Source organism: Gopherus evgoodei, chromosome 1 (assembly GCF_007399415.2).
Source record: "Gopherus evgoodei ecotype Sinaloan lineage chromosome 1, rGopEvg1_v1.p, whole genome shotgun sequence".
Classification (NCBI taxonomy): Eukaryota; Metazoa; Chordata; order Testudines; family Testudinidae; genus Gopherus; species Gopherus evgoodei.
Genome location: NC_044322.1, coordinates 54,118,129 through 54,142,606, shown reverse-complemented (window position 1 = coordinate 54,142,606; position 24,478 = coordinate 54,118,129). Strand labels below are relative to the sequence as shown.

At 44.6% G+C, this 24,478-nt stretch overlaps 1 protein-coding gene across 1 annotated transcript; it reads left to right on the top strand.

The window, feature by feature from the left end:
* The first annotated feature begins 15,334 nt into the window (after window positions 1-15,334).
* TRIM13 (tripartite motif containing 13) lies at window positions 15,335-22,299 on the top strand. Its single transcript, XM_030564544.1, has 2 exons — window positions 15,335-15,422; window positions 21,039-22,299. Exon 2 carries the CDS (start codon window positions 21,045-21,047, stop codon window positions 22,272-22,274), a length of 1,230 nt encoding a protein of 409 aa, XP_030420404.1. The 5' UTR covers window positions 15,335-15,422; window positions 21,039-21,044; the 3' UTR covers window positions 22,275-22,299.
* Window positions 22,300-24,478: the final 2,179 nt, after the last annotated feature.

Here is a 24,478-nt window from a genome sequence, read left to right as displayed (position 1 = left end):
ACTGAAAGCAGAACTATGCTCATGTTTATAAACATGTTTTTTGCTAACAGAGTTTTAAAATTATTTTCCTGAGTAATGTCAAGAGGGATGTTTTGTCTGAGAACCATGTTGGAATTAATAGGATAAAATAGTGCTACAAATATAGCAGTGTTGGGGGGGTCCCACTTAAAAGATAGTTGTCCACTGACTTGTTCCATTCTGTAGGAAAGAGCATAATTCTTAAAGCACAGCTGGGTCTCATCATCATTGCATAATGGAACCTTGGAGGGGACTGATGTGTTTAATGAGGTCTCCTGATATTGCTGAATTCATAGTATAGATGGAACCATATATCACCTGGTGGGGAGAGAGTCTGTCACATAGCATGACTAATAATTCAGTTATAAGGAAAAATAATTCCTGCTTACACTGCTCTTGTAGATTGTGCTAGAACCCTGCTAGCAACAACTGTATGTGTGCCCAATTTACCCCTGCCTTGAGCCTTGTGCCAGCATTTACAGCTGTGCATAGTCAGTGAAAGGTGGCTATAAAGTGCTGTTAATTTAATTTAGTAACATTTTACAACCACTTTGCACAGGTGTAAATGACTACACAAGGTACAAGACAGTGGAAAAAATCAGGGTATGTGTGCTGAAATGAAAGTCCTTCCACTGACTTCAATGGGTGTTGGATTAGGCCCATGGTTCTGCAGGTTGCATAGGCAGTGTCCCTGATGAAAACCAGGTTGCATCATGAATGTATAGGCAGGGTCTCTGATGAAAGGTGAGGTGGAGTTATTTTAGGAATCTGAATCTTACTGTGCCCTTGTGAGGATTAGCTTTCTATAACCTGTCTTGTATTTTATATTGATAATTTGACATTTGTGCAATTGTATATGAAAATTAATTTTGTTCTTGGTTGTGGTGTTTAGTGTAGAAGTCACTTCTGGCTGGCTTGATGTAGGAAAAACCAATTTGGGCCCAACTTTTGCCTACAAGTGACAGGCCCATAGCTGTTATAAAATGTCTGGCAGCAGCAATTGAGCTCCTCTATCTATTGAGTGGGTCCAATCCTGCCCCAGGATTTTGGGAGTACAATGGGAGTACAATCAGACCTATAGATACTGTTATGCTGAAAAGTGTTAATGTCTGTCCACAAGCTTGCATTTGATTGCTAGGCAATCACAGACCTCATTAAAGCTGATGGGCATCCCAATCACCTTTTCTTCAGGTTAAATAGAAGAAGCAATCAAATTCTTTTATAGAGTAAGGTAGCTGAAGCAATAGAAGTCACTGCGTAAGGCACGGGACCACATGGGAAGGTCTGCGCAAGAACTAACTCAGGGTATGGCTACACTTGAAATTTCAAAGTGCTGCCGCGGGAGCGCTCCCATGGCAGTGCTTTGAAGTGCGAGTGTGGTCATGGCGCCAGCGCTGGGAGAGAGCTCTCCCCGTGGAGATTATCTTAGCTCTCAGCGCTGGGGCACTGTTTACATTGGCACTTTACAGCGCTGTAACTTGCTGCGCTCAGGGGTGTGTTTTTTCACATCCCTGAGCGAGAAAGTTGCAGCACTGTAAAACACCAGTGTAGCCAAGGCCTTAGGGAGAAGTGCCTTCTCTGGGAACTGATTGCAAAGGCAGGGGCTAGGACATTGATTGGTTGTAGCTATGTGTGTGGGGGTGTCAGAAACAGAAAAGAACCAGAAAGCCATAGCAGACAGCAGCAGGGGAAGCAGGACTGGGGATGGCCTGGGAAGAAGCTAAGGGCTAGTCTACACTAGCAATGCTAAAGCACTGTCGTGACAGCGATTTAACGTGCTTTGTGTGGTTGTGGCACAGCGCAGGGAGAGAGCTCTCCCAGCACTCTAAAAAACCCACCTCCACGAGGGGCACAGCTCCCAGTGCTGGTGCACTGTCTACACTGGCGCTTTACAGCACTGAAACTTGCTGCACTCAAGGGCGTGTTGCAGTGCTGTAAATTGCCAGTGTAGACAAGCCCTAAGTGACAGAGCTTCTTTTGCAAACAGTACTTGCTAGAAAGGCAGACTTGGATTTCTGAACAAGAAAAGTGTCTGCTGTTGTCTGTTCATACTGTGTTCAGGGACATAGGCCTTGGTGTATGCTCTTTGGTGCAATCCTGTTTATATATAAAGAAATATATATGATCATAAATCATATGATCGGTTTCTGCTTCTAATAGAAACAACCTGTCAAGGTCCCAAATACTGGGTTAACTGCTTGGGCCAAGGGGCAACAGTATGTAAAACTACAGATCATACCACTACTAAAATACTACACAAAGGCCTAACAAATGTTTCATTCTCAGAATTTGTGATCTGGAAAACTGCAGTTGGTCACTTTAACAGGGTGGTTTGTCCCTTAAGGGTTAGAAGTCTGAGGCAAGCCTACCCCTGTTACTCAGGAGGTACACCTGAGCAGGGATGACTATTAAAAAAAAAAAAAAAAGGCAACAGAAAGCTGCTGGGGGATAGGCAGAGAGCAAGCTAGCTAGCTGTTGGGGAGGAGGGGTTGCTACCTGTTTAAGACTGGGGTGAAGGACTTTTGTGTTGATTTGTGAAAATATCAATAAAATCAGACCAGGAGGAGGAAGGCTGTTGTCATTAGGGGGACGGATAGCTCAGTGGTTTGAGCATTGGCCTGCTAAACCTAGGGTAGTGAGTTTAGTCCTTGAAGGGGCTATTTGGGGCAAAAATCTGTCTGGGGATTTGTCCTGTTTTGAGCAGGGGGTTGGACTAGATGACCTCCTGAGGTCCCTTCCAACCCTAATACTCTATGATTCTATGACAGCTTGTGGGGAGTTTATTTAAGAAGCCCCTTCATAGGGGGAAATTGAGGTGAAGAGCTTCTTACAGGGATGCCTGAGAGCAGGCCACTCACTTGAATCACTGATGATTAATGTTTCCATCTTTAATTGCTGGTATTCCCACAATGCATGTTAAAAGTAGCTTTCATCAAAAGATTGTGAGAAATTGCTTTCTTTATTCTTCCTCTTCCATAAATCAGCTGTTTAGGGGGTACTAACAAAGTTCAGATGTGCCTAAAAAAAGTCCACTGTCAAATACAAGATATGTATGTATGTACGGTTTATACATGTGTGTGGTGTTACAGATAGATTGAGTTATTCATTGTGAATCTTTTTTCTAAACATGGTTGTCTTGTAATCTTGGTGCTACTGTGGTGCCATCAGCACTGCATCTGTTTGGGATTTACTTTTATATTTAGGACTCCATAGGCAAATAGCACGGCTCAGATTAGATCATCCCCCCGATCAGCGCATGGAGGGGACTGTCTGCATATAATTCTCTACCCTTCTGCACAGAAGGGTAGACACAGCTGTGTTCACTAAATCATTCCCCTCTTCGCTCATCTGGGCCCCATATGAGATTCTCTACAAGTTGGGGTGCACTAAGAAGGTAGAAGAAAAAGGCAAACTGAGGACAGGGGATGATGTACCTTGCCAACTGGAGAGTTTCCAGGTAAAATTTATAGCCCTAGGCTGCATTGTCTTTTCCTTGGAGCAGAGGTAATCAATTATTTTTTGTCAAGGTCCAAATTTTTTGGTCAAGGTATAATCAAGATCCAGACTCCAGAGAAAACAAGACAAAAATAACAACGATGATGATGATGATAATAAAAAAACAGATTTTGCAGTCCATTCAAAAGAATTTGGTGGTCTTGATTTGGCTCACAGTCTGCCTATTGACTACTCCTGCCTTGGAGTTTTCTCCCAGGAGTCCTGGGGACAGCTGTGAGAAATGAGTCTCTGGTAGCATGACTCCTAGAAAGCTTTACTGTTGGGGACTCAGAGATGGGGCTGCCAGAGCCTGTGAAGAGGTGTAGGGCCTTTGAGTGGTTGGTTCTGGCTTCCTGCATATCTCTGTGGATTTGCCAGGTTTTAAGAGTGAGCCCCTTGGCCTTTTCCATGGGGGTAAACAAAGTTCAGATGTCCATTATCAAATACAAGATATGTATGTATGTAAGGTTTCTACAGGTGTATGGTGTTGCAGGATTATTGAACAAACTGTACTGAAAATATAAAAGGAAGGCAACAAAAATATATAGACTTAGTTAATGTTTGAGGAGGAAAGCCACAGCGTCAGGTTAGCTCCTTCCATGTGAGAGTTTGCAGGAAAGGACCAGAGAGTATGAGGCATCACAGCAGTCTCAGAACAGAATCACTTCTCGTGAGAAGGGCTTGTGGGACTGGAGAATGAGCAGGGGTCAAGACCTCTCAGTTGTGTGACTCCATGGGGGCTACAACACTGCTTAGATGGATGGCCCTCCATTCTGCTCTGCTGGCCACCTTCTCATCTGAGAGAATGGCTCTAGCAGGAATCATGCTGCCATTAGCTCAGCCTTCCTGTTAGTCCCACAGGATATAATGCTTTGAGCACCATTGATTTCCTAATAGATTTCCCCGTTGAAATCCTGGGACTGATCAGGAAACGATATTGTGTCTCATCCTCTGTCTCAATCCCTGACCATAGGTCCCTCCCAGCCCTAAAACTTTGCAGAGGGAAGACCTTGTGAAGAAACCACAGAGAAATTTCATAAGGTCCTAATGAAGACAAGATGTTGCTGTCGGAAGCCAATCCCCACTTCTATACCATCAAGGAAGTTCTGCCCATGTAGAATCCTTTCTGCTTGTGTAAGTGGATCCAGACTGAGGGCAGCAGAAAGCCAAAATGAATGCCAGCCAAAGGAGTGAAGAGGTCTATAAAAGGGATTTTATAAATATTTTGAGAAAAATTCTAGACAAGAAGTATGTTCATTTATAACAACAGATTTATTCGGGCATAAGTATTCATGGTTAAAAAAACCCACTTCTTCAGATGCATATGCTCGAATAAATCTGTTAGTCTTTAAGGTGCCACCGGACTCCTCATTGTTTTTGTGGATACAGACTAACATGGCTACCTCTCTGATACTTGATGTTCATTTATGATTGATTAAATCAATGATGACTGAAATGTCAAAGAGTTGCTGTTAAAATCTGTCTTTAACATAAAAAATAAAGATAGGAGATTTGGTGAATTAGAAAGTTATGAACACCTTGTAGGAATAGCTATCAATAAAGAACAGTCAATGGAACACTTGGGAAATGTGAACATTTACAAATTAGTGGGTATCGATGACATGCAACCTAAGGTATTGAGGAAATGGGCTAATACATTTACTAAATCACTGATAATTATTTTTTTAAAAGCCATGGAGAACTGGGGAGACATCAAATAATCGGAGAAAAGCAAATGTGGCACTAAAGTACAACAAAGAGAAGAAGATTGCCATAGCCAGGATTAATCTGGTAAGTCTAACTTCAGGCCCGCTCTTCCTCAAAATAATGAATCAAATAGTAAGGGAAAAGTCAGTGAACACCTAGGTCTAGTCTGCTGCCAGTGAATAACATCAACCTTGATGGGAGCAGAGTTAGGTCATGCCTAAGACCTTTTGAATTCCCACCCTTGTAGAATTAGAAGACCAGAACAAAGCATGACAGACAAGCTGGATAGTTTCTTTTGTTATAATTACAAATTTGGAGTCCAATCCAGCAAGCTTTACTCATGTGAGTAATCCTTAATGTGAAGACCCTTGAGTCCAACAAATGAAGTGACTGCAGTAAATAAATGACAAGTAAATGAAGAGAATGCAGGAAATAGAGTACATTGATTTTAGTAAAGCTTTTGATGCAGTGTTTCATGAAATCTCACTCATGAATAAATTCATATTGTTTTCGGTCTGAGTACTGTTACACGGACTGAGAATTAACTGAAGGACCTTCCAAAAAAGGATAAGGGTCACCACTATTCTCTTTGGTAGTGTTGCCTTCCAGCCCCCTCTCTCCTAATTATATAGTTGGTGGCCTCCCTCAACCAAAAGTGGGGCTCCCTTCTCCTCTTCCCACTGTGATTGTGAGTTTTTTTGGGTGCGGGGGGAGGGAGGAGGAAATGTTCAGTTCAATAAACCCTGGCTGAGTTCCCTAGTTCAAATAATCCACCAGGGGAGAACACGCCTATTACATTAGATCATATGGGGATGTACCAACATAATTCTTGAGAGTCTCATCACTATACCTGGCCAAAATTATCTTAACGTAGATGTCTCCATGTAGGAGTGTAATACAGAGCAACTTCAGCTGCATAGCCCAAGAGGAGCCTCCCTAGTTACGTGGCACCAGAGGAGCTATTGGGCTGCAAAAATCCCATAACTTATACTCAAGGTCTGATTCAGCAGAATTAAGAAACAGAATTAGAAATCAGAATTCTATAAATATCTCAGATACAAATAAAATGTATGTATGCCTCTCTCACTTCTGCTTCTGGGCCACAGACTTGAATTAACAGATTAGGAAATCCTAAAAACTATACTCATCACATTTTGAAAAGCAGTACATTCATTAGTATCTAGCAACATGGAGAGGGTCTCCTGGCTGCCCAGAAATAAACTCGAGGGAAAGAAGTAAGGGAAAATGGAGGCTCATGCTTCAGATTTAGCTCATGCAGAACTGCTTGTATTTTGTCATTTTGGAGCGGTGGACTATAAGGCCTTGAATGTGTCTGCCTAGTGACCCAATCCCCACCCTGGAGCATTGACACTTCAGGTGTAACAGCTGGCTGCTTGCTCCTCATTCTATTAGCGAAGGCTTAAATTTTGCTGGAGATTTTAAACTGCCAAAAAAATGGAGATGCTCCCTGAAATGGCTGGTTATTTGCACCATATGCATACAGAGATGATAGTAGTGTAGCCATAACCTTAGTCAGTAATAGCTTAGTCTGCTGTCCTCCAGTTCAATATCTACTGGATCCTAAAACTGCTTGATGGAAAAAGGGCATCAAGAATTAACCCCAGCCTACATAATCACTGCAAGTGCTGGTGACAGTTCTTAGATTTGACAAAAGCCACCAAACAAGACCAAAAGGTTTGAAACTATATGCTGTATTCATCCCTATGCTAGTGCTGAGTATGCTGCAGGAATGGAGGAGCAGTGGCTTGAGCCTGGACATACAAGGGGAATAGCCTTTCAGCACCTGGCAGGCAGCAGGCAAAGAATAGCTGGGGTGTAGGAATGCTGCAGCCATCACTCCTCTCCTCCCACCTCCCTGGCTCTTGTTGCCGAATGTATCTAGCATGCCCTCTGCACTGAAAGGGTATTCTCTGGGAGGGCCTTATGGCGACTTTCTGGAATATATGGCATAGCATGGTCACAGTGCAGCGGTGAATTCCTTCCTTGCTCCCTACAAAGAAACCACCAAATATAAGGTTTTTTTGAGACCACAGGTTGAAAATGAACCTGAATACAGCAGCAAATCTTGCTCTAACCTCAGCAAGTGTGGAGAGCCCCATGACAATGAAAATAGTATGGCCGCAGTGCAGCATAGGGCAGGGTTTTGGAAGAAAGGGCACACAGGAGTATCCATGGTAGAGAACCTTTTCCCTGAGGAAGTGATAAGAGAAACAACAAACCACACGATAGATATTAGTCATATCACTTAATGCGCTACTGGAAGATGCTCAGGTTCTAAGGCAATGAGAGCAGTATAAAGACATGTATAGAACAGAAAGCAGTGCAGAGGGTGTGTTAAGGCAGGCTGGCAGTAGGACTGGAGGATACGCAGATCTATATGGGTCATTTGTTGTCTTTCCTCCCTGGGGGGAAGTATGCTTTTCCCCTGAGGATGGACCAAGCATCCAGCTCAGACATCTGGGCTGATTGCTGGTGTGTGGATTTACCCCTTAGGAATAAATATTTTGCTTCTTTTTCAGATACGTTGTTATATCTAGGTATATGACAATGCCAAATAAAGGTTAAAGAGACACAGAGTAACCGAGTAACATTAATTCACAACCCATGATGGACAAGTGCAGCCTGAGGGGTAAGGGGCACCCTAAGTTTGGAGAAAGATGCCTTGAAAAACTTTTGCAATATTTTATCCTCAGTGAGACCACATTTAGAAGAATCCCTGTCTTGATGGGGTCATCACAGAATCTAAAGCTGAATCTGAATTGCAGGCCCATTGCAGTCAGTGGAATTGTTTCTGCCGATTTCAGTGGGCTTTGGATCCAGCCTGGTAGGTACTGAGAAAACTATGTCAGGCTGTGACAATTCAAGTGAGAATTTAAAAGCAGTGATATGTTAAGCCTTGATCTCGCATTTGGGTGGACTTTAGTGTCCAAAAGAAGCCCCATTAAATGGGTTCTGCCTGGATCTGATGGCAGCACTGGGACTATGAATTTAAAAGTCTCATTGAAACATACACAGGAAAATTCTTAAGTCTTCAAAATGAATCCCATCTGAGTGCATTTTCCTCACTCAAACAGGTCTAGAAAATTTTCATATGACACTTTTCCAATTATCATAGGACCTCCACCTTGTTTTATTCAAATGTCCCTTAATAGGAAATAGTACTAATTTCAGACTTGTGGGCACCTTCCCACAATTATTTGTGGCATACTCTTCCAGTAATGTAAAAACTGGCATCAGATATGTCAACTCATGAAGTTGAGGAATAGTCTGTTGTCAATTTTAAATAAATTAATCCAACATCATCTACAAATTTGGGTATGTGTATGAGGGTACGTCTACACTACGGGATTATTCTGATTTTACATAAATCGGTTTTGTAAAACAGATTGTATAAAGTCGAGTGCACGCGGCCACACTAAGCACATTAATTTGGTGGTGCGCGTTCATGTACTGAGGCTAGCGTCGATTTCTGGAGCGTTGCACTGTGGGTAGCTATCCCATAGCTATCCCATAGTTCCCGCAGTCTCCCCCACCCATTGGAATTCTGGGTTGAGATCCCAATGCATGATGGTGCAAAAACAGTGTTGCGGGTGATTCTGGGTAAATGTCGTCACTCATTCCTTCCTCCGTGAAAGCAACAGCAGACAATCATTTCGCGCCCTTTTTCCCTGGATTGCATTGGCAGACGCCATAGCATGGCAACCACGGAGCCCGTTTTGCCTTTTGTCACTGTCACCGTATGTGTACTGGATGCCGCTGACAGAGGCGGTACTGCAGCACTACACAGCAGCATTCATTAGCCTTTGCAAGATAGCAGAGACGGTTATCAGTTGTTCTGTACTGTCTGCCATGCCATTGTAAATTGACAATGAGATAATGGTTATCAGTCATTCTGTACCGTCTGCTGCTGTCATGGGTGCTCCTGGCTGAGGTCGGCTGGGAGTGCAAAGACAAAAATGGGAATGACCCCCCGGGTCATTCCCTCCTTTATGTTGTATCTAAAAATAGAGTCAGTCCTGCCTAGAATATGGGGCAAGTGTGCTAGAGTACCAGTGTACTAGAGAGCACAGCTGCTCCGTGTCAGATCCCACAGAAATGATGAGCTGCGTGCCATTCTAGAGGGTGCCCCTGCAACAACCCCACCTGTTGCTTCCCTGCTCCCCCAACCCTCCTGGGCTACCATTGCAGTGCCCCCCCCCATTTGTGTGATGAAGTAATAAAGAATGCAGGAATAAGAAACACTGACTTGTTGGTGAGATAAAATGAGGGGGAGGCTATGATAGTCCAGGCAGTACAGAATCTTTTCTTTAGACATGAAAGGAGGGGGCTGATGGAGCTCAGCCCCCAGTTGCTATGATGAAGATGGTTACCAGCCGTGTACCATCTACTGGGAATGACCGGGAGTCATTTCTATTTTTACCCAGGCGCCCCCGGCCGACCTCACCTGAGGCAAGCCAGGAGCACTCATGGGCTGATGATGACGATGGATAGCAGTCATATTGTACCGTCTGCCACCGGGGAGGGGAGGAGAGAGGGTGCTGCTGTTCAGCGCCACAGCATCGCGTCTACCAGCAGCATGCAGTAGACATAGGATGACATATAAAAAAGTCAAGAAACGATTTTTTTCCCTTTTCTTTCATGGTGGGAAGGGGTGGTAAATTGACGAGCTATACCCTGAACCACCCCGGACAATGTGTTTGACCCTACAGGCATTTGGAACTCAGCCAATAATGCAAATATTTTTCAGAGACTGCGGGGACTGTGGGATAGCTGGAGTCCTCAGTACTCCCTCTCTCCCTCCATGAGCGTCCATTTGATTCTTTGGCTTTCCGTTACGCTTGTCACACAGCACTATGCTGAGTCCCTGCTGTGGCCTCTGTCTGGAGATTTTTTTCAAATGCATTGGCATTTCATCTTCTGGAACAGAGCTCTGATAGAATAGATTTGCCTCCCCATACAGCGATCAGATCCAGTATCTCCCTTAGAGTCTATGCTGGAGCTATTTTTGAATTTCGGACTGCATCACCACCCATGCTAATCAGAGCTCCACGCTGGAAATGAAATTCAAAAGTTCGCAGGGCTTTTCCTGTCTACCTGGCCAGTGCATCCGAGTTCAGATTGCTGTCCAGAGCGGTCACAATGGTGCACTGTGGGATACCGCCCGGAGGCCAATACCGTCGATTTGCGGCCACACTAACCCTAATCCGATATGGCAATACTGATTTCAGCGCTACTCCTCTCGTCAGGGAGGAGTACAGAAACCCGTTAAAAGAGCCCTTTATATCGATATAAAGTGCCTCGTTGTTTGGATGGGTGCAGCGTTAAATCGGTTTAACACTGCTAAAATCGGTATAAACGCGTAGTGTAGACCAGGCCCGAGAGAGAGAGATTTGTCTTGGCACACTGAAAACTATGCATGACCAATCTGATATAGGGCCCTTCTAGAGCCTGTAATTGACAATTCTTATGGCTGTTTATTAATAGTGCTTTGCATTCTATAGCACCTTCTGGTCCAGGGTGTGATGTTACGAGTGTAATATAATATCTCATTGAAAGGTGACAGAGCCAGAAAGAGTTAATTAACTCACAGGCTGACCTGACCCATGGCCAAACTTTAGAGACTGCTTAGGAAGATATGTAAATGAACATAGCTTTGAAATGCAAGTCTGCATTGTTAGAGATAGAAGGGTAGCTGTTTGCTCAGATCTTGTGATGTAAGTAAACAAGTCTTTGCTTGCTTCAATGATCAAAAAAGAGGTATTCATATTTAGGAAGACACTTGAGGAAAATAGTATTATTGTCTATATGTCTCTTTTAAGGTTGTGGTAACCTGTATCTGAACTGTTTAATGGATAAATTACCCTGTGCTAATTGCCATGATGTTTGGGAGAAGGAAAGTTAAGCCTAGGGGTCGGCAACCTCTGGTACATGGCTTGCCAGGGTAAGTATCCTGGCGGGCCAGGCCAGTTTGCTTACCTGCCACGTCGGAAGGTTCAGCCGATCGCGGCTCCCACTGGCCATGTTTCGCCGTCACAGGCCATGGGGGTGGCAGAAAGCAGCGTGGACAAGGGACGTACTGGCTGCGGCTTCCTACCGCCCCCATTGGCCTGGGACGGCGAACCGCAGCCAGTGGGAGCCGAGATCGGCTGAACCTGCCGACGTGACAGGTAAACAAACTGGCCTGGCCCACCAGAGTACTTACCCTGGTGAGCCACGTGCCAGAGGTTGCCGACTCCTGCTTAAGTCTATTGTTTTTTCAGGCCAAAAGGCTGCTGGAAATGTATAAAAACCTTGGGACATGATCCTTCTTCATCTCAGATCTGCTTTGGGTTTCAAGAGGGGGAAACCTTAAGCCATAAGGATTGAGATTCCCCAGTCATTGACTGGAGTCACCCTGAATATGGACATTGGACTACAACCTATGAACTATTTCTAAAAGGACTTTTGGCAACTACAAGCCCATCTCTGTGTATCTGAACCTCAAGAATTGAATTCAAGTCTGTATGTATATTGATCTTTTAATCCACACTCTCTCTATATTTTTAAATAAATTTTAGCTTATTTAGTTAATAAGAATTGACTATAAGGGTGTATTTTGGGTAAGATCTAAGACAGTGGTCCCCAATCTTTTCTGTGGGGCGGCCGCTGGATGACTAGCCGCTGAGGACTGTGGCCGCCAGACAAGCAGATGCCGAAATGCCGCTGTGAAGGAGCGTCATCAAGAGGCGTCGCCTCTGAAATCCCGCCTAAATTTAGCAGGATTTCGGCGGTAGCGCTTCTTGATATTGCCACTTCTCGGCGGCACTTCGGCAGCTGCTTGTCCAGCAGCCAGTAAGCGGGCACACATAGATGCCCTGATGGGCACCATGGCATCCGCAGGCACAGCGTTGGGGACCTCTGATCTAAGTTATCATTTGACCTGGGTCTGGGGCTTGGGCCTTTTGGGATCAGGAGAACCTTTTATTTTATATGATGAGATAAGATTTTCAGTAATCATCATATCTGACGTGTGTCTGGATGGAGACCTGAGGCTGGGCACTTTAAGGGAACTGCGTTGTTTGGACTTCTGAGTAACCCGTGAAGTAATACAGAAGATGGTTTTTGCTGGCTTGGTAATGCTAAGTATTGGAATATCCACTAGTGTTTGGGGTTTGTCTGCCCCATTCTGTTTGCAGTTCAACCTGATTGAGTGACCTCAGCTGGTTCCCAAGGGCAGCATCGTCACAGAGGATCTGAAAGCACTTTGCAAACACTATCATAGAAATGTACGGCTGGAAGGGACCTCAGGAAGTCATAAAGTCCAGTTTCCTGTGCTGAGGTAGGATCAAGTAAACCTTGACCATCCCTGACAGGTGTTTGTCCAACTTGTTTTTTAAAATTATGAGGACTCCAGGCAGAGGTCCTGGAACAGCGGGAGTCAAGAGGCCATGGCACTCCCACTTTTGAAAGTGGTGGGACTAGCCCATCCACTTTCACTATGAGCCTGGGCCCCTGCCCCTCCTCTTCCCCCTGAGGCCCTGCCTCCTGGCCAGGCTGGAAGCTGGAGCCTGGCCTGGGTAAGAGCGGCCTGGGGAGCCCAGATAGCTGTGGACCCTCCACCTGCCTGGGGCTGAGGGACTCGAGAGTAGCCCCTGGTCCATGTTCCTGTCCCCAGTTCCCCACCTAGGGCAGGTGGAGGGTCCATGGCTCCCCACAGTTGGCTGGGCGGTTCTTACCATCGCCCAGCTGCGGCTCTCCAACCACCAAGGCCCTACCCCCAGGCCAGGCATGAGCAGCTGTGGGAAGCCGTGGACCCTCCACCTGTTCTGGGTGGAGGGCCTGGGGACACAAACTGGGGTCTGCTCTCAGGCCCCTCCACCCCAGGCAGGTGGAGAGGCCCCAGCTCCCCAACCTGGCTTCAGCTTTCAGCTTGGATGGGGGTGTGGCCTCAGGGGGAAGAGGAGGAGCACAGGCCGGGGCAGGGCCTCATGCTCCCTCCCATACTTTTAGGAAGGCTCTATTGCTCAACTCCATGACCTATTCCAGAACTTAACTATCCTTATAATTAGGAAGCTTTTCCTAATATCTAATTTAAATCTCCCCTAATGCAGAATAAATCCATTACTACTTATTCTACATGGAGAATAATTGATCACCTTCCTCTTATAACAACTCCTAAAATATTGGAAGACTGTTATCAGTTCCCTCATCAGTCTTTTTATCTGAAGACTAGACTTGCCCAGTTTTTTAACCTTTCCTCGTAAGTCAGGTTTTCCAACCCTATTATCATTTGCGTTGGTCCCCTCTGGATTCTTTCTATTTTGTCCACATCTTTCCTAAAGTGTGACATCCAGAATTGGACACAGTACTCCAGCTGGGGCCTTACCAGTGCCGAATAGAATGGGACAATTACCTCCTGTGTGTTACATACAATAGTCCTGTTGATAAACTCCAGAATATTAAATTTTGCTGCAGCTGCATCCCACTGATGGCTCACATTCAGTTTGTGGTCCACTACAATCCCCAGATCCTTTTCAGCAGTTCTACCGCCTACACAGTTATTCCCCATTTTGTAGCTGTACATTTTATTTTTCTTTCCTATAAGAAGTACTGTGCACGTGTCTTTATTGAATTTCATCTTGTTGAATTCAGACCAATTCTGTAATTTGTCAAAGTCATTTTGAATTTTAAAGCCTGTCCTACAAAGTGCTTGCAATCCCTCCCTGCGTGGTGTCATTTGCAAATTTTATATGCATTATCCAAGTGATTAATGAAAATATTGAATAGTACCAGACACAGGACCAACCTCTGTGGGACCCAACTAGATACTCCCTCCCAATTTGGACAGCAAACCATTGATAACTATTCTTTAAGTCGAATCTTTCCACCAGCTGTGCACCCACCTTACAGTAAATCTAGACCACATTTCCCCAGTTTGCTTATGAGCACGTCAGGTGGAAGTGTGTCAAAAGCCTTACCAAAATCAAGTTATATCACATCTGCTTCCTCCCCCTATTCACTAGGCCAGTAATCCTATCAAAGATGGAAATTAAGATGATTTATCATGATTTGTTCTTGGCAAATCCATGCTGATTATTTCTTATAACTCTATTATCCTCCAGGTGCTTATAAATTGATTGTTTAATAATTTGCTCCAATATCTTTCCAGGTATTGAGGTTAGGCTGAGTGGTCTAGCATTCCCCGGGTCCTCCTTGTTCCCCCTTTTAAAGATAGGTACTATGTTTGCCCTTCTCTAGTCTTCTGAGACCTCTTCTGATTTCCTCCAAGAGTTCTCAAAGAAAATTGCTAACAGCTCCAAGATTGCTTTAGTCAGTTCCTTAAGTACCCTAAGATAAATTTTGTTCGGCCCTGCTGACTTGAATACAACTTACTTATCTAAATATTCTTTAGCCCCTTCTTTCCCTATTTTGAGTATCTGTCATTACTGACCTTAGTGCAACCCAAAGCAAAATCTGCATCAAGCACATTAGCTTTCTTGATGTCAGCAGTTACTGGTTCTCCCAGGCTGCCAAGTAGAGGACCTACATTCACCCTTGTCTTTCTCTCGCTCCGAATGTATTTAAAGAACCTTGTCTTACTTGCTCAGTAATACGTTTTGCTTTACAACACTATTAATACTCCAGTTTAACAGATGAGGAAACAGCCAGGTTAAATGCCTACACTGAGGAAAGTTTAAAAAAAAATCCCCCCTGGCTCATCTGAACAGTGGTTAGCAGCAATGGGAGCACTGAGAAAGCTTTGCTACCTTCTCAGCGCACTGGACACCATGGTACACACAGACCCTACAGGGCTGATCCCCTGAAGGGCAGATGGGTTACACCCTTCCCCAGTGCACACAAGGCCAAATGACTTGCCTGAAGCCTCTCGAATCAGGGGGGGTTTCTGTGAAGAACATTTAAATCTCTGGCCTCGGCCTGTGTCAATCCAGCCTTCCCAAGCCAGGCCCCGCGCCCACCCTGAACCTGATGCAACGTGCTCAAGCCACATGTACCCCGGCAGCGGCACAGCCACCCGCGCCCGGCCCCTTCCCCAGCAGCGGCGGGGAGATACAAAGCCGGGCCCTGGCCCCGCCCTCCCGCTGCTTGTGGAGGCGGGAGGCGCCTGCCGCCTGCGACGGGCCCGGCCTCAGCAAGCAGGAGTGTCCGGCCAAGTCAAGCGGCGGCAGGCGCTGGACCTGCAGGTGAGGCGCGTTGGCGGGCTGGGCTCTGCCTGGGCCGGGCCTGAGTCTCCTGCGGCGTCTCGCCGCCAGCTCCGGGGCGCCGCGGCCTCGCACGGGGCTGGGAGGGCGGCGGTCCCCGCCTGCCCCGGAGGGGTGGGTCCTCGAGCCCGGGCGGGCGGCGGGGCTCCCAGCGTGGGCCATGGGCTGGGTGCGATAGCGAGGGCTGCGCCCCCCACTCCCGAGCGTGGGTGGGGAACCCCGGGAACCTCCCAGGGGAAGAGCGGCGACGCGCTCGGCCTGCCCGCGGCCGCTGGCATGGGGCTGCCTCTCCCCGCGCGGTGCGCTGCCCTCTGGAAGGGACGGGCCCCGGGAAGGCTGCTGCACACCGGCCGTGTTGTGCTGCGTGAGCGGGGCAAAACAGCAGCAATTGCTTAACGCCCGGTTCCTCCGCCTGGCCCTGGAAGGGCCTGGCTCCCGCCCCCAGACTTTGCGGTAGCTGAGAGCTGAATCCATACACCACAACCGGCTTTATAGGATGGCGTAAAATACAACATCTGAGCACTTGCAAATTTTGCGTTGGAATCCGGATCCCAGGGTTCAGATTCATCCCCATATCTAGAACTGGTTCAATGCGCTCAAATTGGTTCCTCTCCTTTTTCCATGGTGCACTAAAAATAATTGATTTCTCTCATCTTGGTTAATATTCACTTGAGGTACAACATTTAATTTGTTGTTAACAAACAACAAATTAATCTTTGTGGATTGAAATAATTTCATGTAGCATCCCTGTGCTTCATTCTACTATAACAATACAGGTACTGGCATTTTCTCAGGATGTTAGAAGCTTTGACTCCTAAACTTAAAAGGTTATTGGGTAACAATAGTCCAACTGTAGAAATGCAGCACACCCTTGCAATAACACAGTAAATTATAATGAATCTTTGTCTATACCGAACCTGGATCCCAACTATAGTACAATACTGTGTGTGGTTTAAAAAAAGAGGGGGGGAGGTGTACTGCACAAGTGTGCACAGCTACAGCTTTGAGCCCTGCTGCTGTGTTGCTTTGATTGTCTTTTCGTTATAACAAACCCCTTGCTATAATGAACAAAAGGCTTGGATCCTGACAGTCTCATTATAGTGAGGGTATGCCATAGATAGCTTCATTCCAAAATGTGGCACCAATTCAGTTTCCTTAGAACAATAAAATGGAGTTGAAGGCACTAAATAGTTAACAGATTCCAAGTTATGGTAATTTTGGGACAAACTCCTCAAAGGTCTGGATTTGCTGGCTTAATTGGCCTTCCTTTCTCAGATCTGTCTGCCTAAGGAAAGAGGAATGGGAAATGCTTATTTTAAGTTAAAAACAGGTGTACTGGACACTTTAGAATCTTTAGTTTGTCTAAAGCCTCTCAGCAAGTCCAGGAGAAGACTGGTTACTTTGGAAAGCAATATATGAGGGTGACGTTATTGACATTAACTGGGACCGTATAGATCATTGTTGCAACCAAAGTCCTGTAGTGGCACCAAATCTTGTATAAAGGGGATCAGATAGGGTGTCTAAGACAAGGTTATGGTTTGCTGGTTATGCTGTCTGTTTATGTGTATGATTTTTGTAGTAGAAGTTATGAATATTGGCTCTATACTGTCTGTATTTCAAACTTCTGCTATGTTTCTGGGTGACACCCCAGACAAGTTTGTGTCAGCTCTGCCTAGCCTGCTTGATGGCCCATTAAAGACCATCAGCTATACAACTGACCCATTGAGAGAAGGCATATCTGCCTTGTAACTCAACAAAGTATGCAAGGACTTGCCCATGTGACTCCAGACTCCATTTTGCTGTAACTTTCCACAGTAAGGACAAAGAGGTGTTCTTACACCTGGAAAAGACTATAAAAGGCTGATGCCTCATCTCCATCTTGTCTTTAATCCTGCTTCTTACCTCTGGAGGGACTTTGCTACAAACGGAAGCTCTACACAAAGGACTGATGACTCATCCCAGCTGGGGATGTACTCCAGAGACTTGTTTTAAACCTGCAGTTTATTCTATCACTGCTGCAAGCCTGAACCAAGAACTTTGCCATTACTGTATGTAATTGATTCCATCTAACCAATTCTAGCTCTCATCTCTATCTTTTTCCTTTTATGAATAAACCTTTAGATTTTAGATGTTTTGTGGGTAAGATCTGATTTGTATATTGACCTGGGTCTGGGGCTTGGTCCTTTGGGATCAAGAGAACCTTTTTTCTTTTACTGGAGTATTGGTTTTCATAATCATTTGTCCCCCTAACTCAGTGATCCCCAACCTTTTCCAGGGGGCCGAGGACTGTGGCTGCCGGACAAGCAGCTGCCGAAATGCCGCCGTGAAGCGGCATCGTCAAGAGGCGTCGCTGCCGAAATTCGGCGGGATTTCAGCGGGAGTGCTTCTTGATGTTGCTGCTTCTCAGTGGCATTTCGGTAGCTGCTTGTCTGGCAGCCAGTAGGTGAGCGCACATGGATGCCCCAGCGGGTGCCATGGCGTCCATGGGCGCCGCGTTGGGGACCCCTGCCCTAATGAGTGGCACTGTTGGTGATACTGGGAAACTGGATTGTCTAAGGGAATTGCTTGTGTGACTTGTGGTTAGCCAGTGGGGTGAGACCAAAGTTCTCTTTATCTGGCTGGTTTGGTTTGCCTTAGAGGTGGAAAAACCCCAGCCTTGGGCTGTAACTGCCCTGTTTTAAGCAATTTGTCCTGAGTTGGCACTCTGTTGGGTCCTGCCAGAACCAGCATTGTTACAATGAGGGAAACAACAATTTTTAAGTAGTTGCAGCTTTCCTCCCCCGGTTAGCCTCATCGGTTTCTTTGAGTAGCATAGAGTAACTTGCTATGCTGTTATTCCAGAAGCAGGTAAAGACTGAGATACTGAAAGTGATATGGAAATATGCTGTCTCTATGTCATGGCTGTTCTATGGATTATGATGCTGTGGTAGCAAAGCTGTATACTTATTATTGTAAAGGCACTTCATAATAAATCCTTAGTTTTAGGCACTTATAGCTGTCTGAAAGCTTAATCTTTTGGACTGATCCTAAATATTAGGAATTTTTGGCTGTAAACTAATCTTTTTATTTAAAGTTTGGCCACTTTATGTTCAGTTATCTTTCAACTGCCTGAGCTTTGTGCCTGGAATTCAGGTGTTGAAAAATGTCTGTTCTGAGGCTTAAGCATCTTTTTCGTTAAAAATTCATACTTGCCATGCCACAAATTTAGTAATCAATGAACATTTTCTTGTTTAGAGAAATCTGGTTTTGAAATAAATAGTGGAAACTTGGATGCTGTACTCGGCTGGATCAAGCCTAGCCTACGTTGCCTCATCTTTCACTTTACCTTGTTTCCTGCTACTATCTGATAAGCCACCATCTGCATTCTAGAAACAGACTAGATTAACTTTTTCCTGTTTTCATCTGAGAGAATATTTGGGATGAGGAATTAGACCATTTGTTTTGCTCGGGGCCGGGGCAAGGGGTTGGGGTGTGAGCAGGGTGTGGACTCTGGGAGGGAGTTGGAGTGCAGGAGGGGACTCTGGGCTGGTGCAAGGTCGCAGCGGCGCTTACTGTGGCTCCCAGGAAGCGGCTGCCAAGTCCCGGTGGCCCCATGGCGCATGGGCGGCCAGGGAATCTCCGTGCTCTGCCCTCACACCTGCAGGCGCTGCCCCCACAGCTCCCATTGGTCACAGTTCCTGGCCAGTGGGAGCTGTGGAGCTGGCCCTCGGGGCGGGGGCAGTGCATGGAGCCTCCCTGGCTGCCTCAGGCACCTGGCGGCCACTTCTGGGAGCCATGCAGAACCAAGGCAGGTAGGGAGCCTTCCTTAGTTCTGGGCCCCTGCTGTGCCACCAACCAGACTTTTAATGGCCCATTTGGCGGTGCTCACTGGAGCCCCCAGAGTCTCTTTTTGACTGGGTGTGCCGGTCAAAAACTGGACACCTGGCAAACCTACTTTGAGGTGACTGACTTTTGGTTAGTAGGCTTAGTCTTCTGGCTGAGTAGAAGTCTAGTAAATTTTTCAAGCCCCACTTATGCATGCAAACATCTCTAGTAATCGGAGAAATGTATTTGGGAGTTGATTATACCCTCTGAAGATTTTTTTTCTTTCTTTTGTTTCAGCCAGTATCTATCTACTTGTGGTGAAAGCTTTCTTTTGATTATACCAAACTGCATCCCAAACCTTCCTTTTCTCCCAGTGCAGCCTTTCTTGATTTTTCTGCCTTCCATATATCCACTGGTATCCTTGATCTCCCTCTGAATGGTTCCTGGCTATCTTTTTTTTAACCAGTTTCCTGCCTTTCTTAAGGGTCTGGTACCTTGTGTGATATCACCATGAGAACTGAGGAGAACTTACTGTTCAGCCACTTTGGTAATATACTGCTAAGCATGGGGAAATTATCGTTGTCCTTTAGTTATCACAAAGTATTTTTAACTTCCATCACCAAACTAATTGGATCTGCAGGTCTGGCAAATATCAATTCTAACTTTTTTCCCTTCTAAGTATCCACCTGCTTTCTCATTTCATATGCTAACAGTGTAAGATCTTTGCACCAGAGAATTTGGTTTCTGTTATATAAATTCAGTCCTTAGCATAATGGGCCTGATCCCTGATTGGGGCGTTTAGGGGCTACTGCAATACAAGATAAGTCTCACATTTTTCTTTTGATAAATTCCAATTTCTTAGACACCCCCACACTCAAAAAAGGAATTGCCATAATTAAAACAGATATTGAAACATTGGAGCTGGAAATACAGATGATGTAATCAAAAGTAGATTATAAATTATTTTTACGGCTGTGGTTTTTAAGAGTTACCTCTATATTCTTACAATATTTCAACTTTGTGCTGAATACCCCAATAGCAACGAAAAGAGCATTCATACATTTTTTTCTTCCTTGCACCCAAACTTCTTAAACTAGGGTTAAACAAATGCTGACTGGCCTTTGGGCTGAGAAGAGGGGGCATTTAACAAACTCTACTAAAACTGAGGAAATTCTGATGCTTTACTCTGTAAGTCACCTTCCATATTGGTTCCCCCCCCCCCCAAAAAAAAAGTGACCTTTTTTGTTTTAAAGCAGGAGTTGGGGAAGTGAAATGTAATAGTTTTTGGTTCAATTTTAACATTGTCTGCCATATTGAAATTTCACAACACAGATCAAATCAATCTCTGAATATTGCATCACTGCAATAAGACTTAAGTTTTGAATTAGTACTCAAATTATTTTCAGCAGATATTAAAGATCATTGTCAGGTTAGCTAACTTTCCTTTTTGGTGTTTATGCTAAGACTGGGAAACTGATTTTGTCTTGACATTGAGCAGCTTTTGTCTGATGGTCCAGTACTAGAACAGACTCAAGCAATTAGTGGAGTCCTCTATTTTGTGGCTCAACTGGCAGTGTGTGCAACATGCCTATCAGCCCAGCTGAGACCCCACCTTGAAACTCCTTGGGCCAAAAAACGCCGCCTGTCATAGTGCAAGCGATACTAAGCTTGTCTCAAATGGAAGCTACTCTTGGCATGGTTTACTGTAACTTCTTCCCCATTTGACTAATGATGGTGGAATGGAAATAGTTCTTATAAAGTCCCTCTAATATTTTTTCCCTCTCCTTTCCGTAGGATGTGATGGAGCTCTTAGAGGAAGATCTCACCTGTCCCATTTGTTGTGGCTTGTTTGAAGATCCTCGGGTTTTACCTTGTTCTCACAACTTTTGCAAGAAGTGTTTGGAGGGGATCCTAGAGGGAAATGTCCGGAGTGTGGTTTGGAGACCACCTCCACTTTTCAAGTGTCCTACCTGCCGGAAGGAAACTCCTGTTACAGGAATCAACAATTTACAAGTCAACTACTCCCTGAAAGGTATTGTGGAGAAGTATAACAAAATAAAAGTAACTCCCAAAATGCCTATGTGTAAGGTGCACAGCGGGCAGCCCCTGAACATTTTCTGCCAGACAGATATGCAGCTGATATGTGGTGTCTGTGCCACTCGAGGTGACCACACAAAGCACATATTTTGCTCCATTGAAGATGCCTATTCACAGGAGAAGCGTGCTTTTGAAACCCTGTTTCAGGGCTTTGAAACATGGCGTTGTGGGGATGCGCTCTCCCGACTAGACACCTTGGAAACAAGCAAGAGGAAAGCGCTGCAGATTCTGACAAAAGACTCGGACAAAGTGAAAGAGTTCTTTGAGAAGCTGCAGCACACACTGGAGCAGAAAAGAAATGAGATTCTGTCTGACTTTGAGACCATGAAGCTTGCAGTGATGCAGGCCTATGACCCAGAAATCAATAAACTGAACACAATTCTACAAGAGCAACGAATGGCTTTTAACATTGCAGAAGCTTTTAAGGATGTGTCTGAGCCCATTATATTTCTGCAACAGATGCAGGAGTTCAGGGAAAAAATCAAAGTGATCAAGGAAACCCCTCTGCCTTGTTCCAGTGTAGACCTCAATCTCACAATAAAGAACTTCGATACCAGCCAGTGGGATGGTATAAAACTAGTAGATGTGGACAAGCTTTCTTTACCTCAGGAAAACAGCTTGCTTAATTTCAAGATTTCCTCAGTCTTTTTACACAAATTTATAGTGACTTCTCTGATTTGCTTATTTATCCTTGAAGCCACCAGAATGACCTTTGTGGAATCTATCTTTGACAATCTTCAGTGCTGGAAAACTCAACTCTTTACAATTGGCTCATCCTATCTGGCAGACACTGCGGAGATAGCTGACCATGCCATGTTTTACTGGGAGCAAATGACAGATGGAGCTTCACTTCTAAGTGAAAAGTGCAAAAATTATACACTAGTGGTATTGGATAATGTTGCACAATTTGTGTGCAAATATAAACTGTTATAATGTCCACTACCAAAGCACAAATTCAGAAGCCCAAGAAGTGAACAGAATGCTGTTGCAGAAAACTTAATAGTGCATGCACATTTTAAAAAAAAAACCTTTGGCTTCTGATGGAAGCATTTAATACTCAGAATGTTTACTGAGTTATTGTTCGTGTAGTTCAAGCACTGAGATATGCTGGAAGGTGAAACCGAACTTTCAGAAAACATACTTTTGCTTCTGAGATTTTGTTTCAAAATGTTTTGGGGAATAATGCACTTCCTTGATCTAACCAAAATATAAGGCAAAACTAACCATGTATATAGTCAAATACTAATATAGCCGTATTAATGATTTTACGTGTCCTAGAGTAAAAGGTGCTGATCCCTAAATGCATCAACATTTTTTTGTTGTGAGAGGTTCTTTGAAATTAGGAAGGACACTTCTGATTGCTAAGGGAGGTGGGCTGCAAAGTTTGCCTAAGACTGGCCATCCATTGCAAAATACAGCGTGGTACTTTAACTCTTTGGAATCTCTTCATAACTGAAGATGTCTAATTTCACTGATTCCTTATCCTGGGTATATGCAGTACTTTATACACACTGGATATTGATTACAGGGTTTATTTATTAAAAAAAAAAAAAAAAAGGTCTTCAAGGCAGTGGTCTTGAACAAATTGCAATAGGAAAGAGAAACAAGTGGAAGTGAGTGGGGCAGAACAAGCTGCAAGGTGCTCTTACATGCAGTTCAATGACACTTTTCCAGCTATAGTCCTGTCAAGGGACTGAGTTATCTTCATGTTGGATTCATGGTTTGTTTGTTTTTAAAAGCCACCTGCATCTCTGTCTTTCTAAAAAGTGCCTCTCATGTAAAGAATTTAAGCTCCCTATTGGGAAGTGCACCCACTTTCTCACAATTGGGGACACAGTGCAGCTCATTATGGCAGTGAGTGTAAAATACTTGTATGGTCAATGCATGGACTAGGGAGTTTTCTCCATTCCCTTCCCCTCTGTGGTGGTGGTAGAAAGTAAGAACAGAGCCTGCTTTAAGATGAAAGAATGACAGTTCCACCCTGCTCAACAGCCAGGAAGCAAACCTCCCTAAAACACAATCTTCCCAGCAGTGTGAGGCTGGTGGGGGGGGGGGGGGGGGCTTCTCTGCCTCCCCACATCAGTCAATCATCGCTTCAATAGTTGGAGAGATGGGGTACTGCCTGTAAACCTGCTGTGTAATCACATCCATTAACATTGGCTTTGTCTTGTTGTGTTAGGAAACTCCTTAGCCCTGAGACAGGTCATGCTCCTTATCCCTGCTCTGCAGTTGGAGCATGGGTTGGCATACATGTGCTAGCTAGATTAAAGGTAGCACATCTCTAAAAATAGCAGTGATGATGTGGCAGCATGGGCAATACAACTATGTATATCCAGTGCCCCAGGCAGACTTGTACAGCTTCAACTGAAACCTATGGTGCTGTGACTTCCCTGCTATTCTCAGCACTACTAGCTAAATTAAAGCTAGTGTGGATATGTCAATCTGTGTGGCAGTTGCATCTCCAGTTGCAATGTAGACTTCCCCGGTGTCATTCTATTGGCTGCACTGCACCCCAGAAGAATTTAGTTTAGTGAGTTTTATGACTTAACTCTAGGATAATTGAATATGTAAAGAAATAATTAAATCATTACCATATCTCTGTATGGATGTTTCATACAAATATATTAATCATTGAATCCTTTCAGATCAGAAACATTTAATGAAATACACTTCTAACTTCTCTGAAATGTTCTCATTTCAGAGCATGATTGTGGAGTTGCCTTAAAGTACATTTAACGTTTCTTTTAGCAGTGGGTCACCCACAGTGGTATAGAAATGAAATCATCTTGTGGTTCTGAAAACTCAAATATTTATACTGAATGTCTTGCTTTTGGGGACAGTTCTTGGTTTTTATCAGGGTTTTTCAAAACTTAGTCAATCAACCATTTTTCAACAGCCTTGGAAGCTGTTCATTTTTTATTTTTTATTATTTTTGTTTCAAGAGTCCAAGTTTCCAAGCAACCAGGACCTGCAAACAGCTATCTTTAGTTGTATTTATGCTTGTTGCCTGGGAACCCTAGCAGTGCTACACACCTCATCCCAAATATGCAATAAGATTACTGAATGGTGCTTGCAGTCCCAGTTGATTTGCAGTTTAGGAATAGTTTGGTTAGAAGGACGTAGGTTAGTGTTAACCT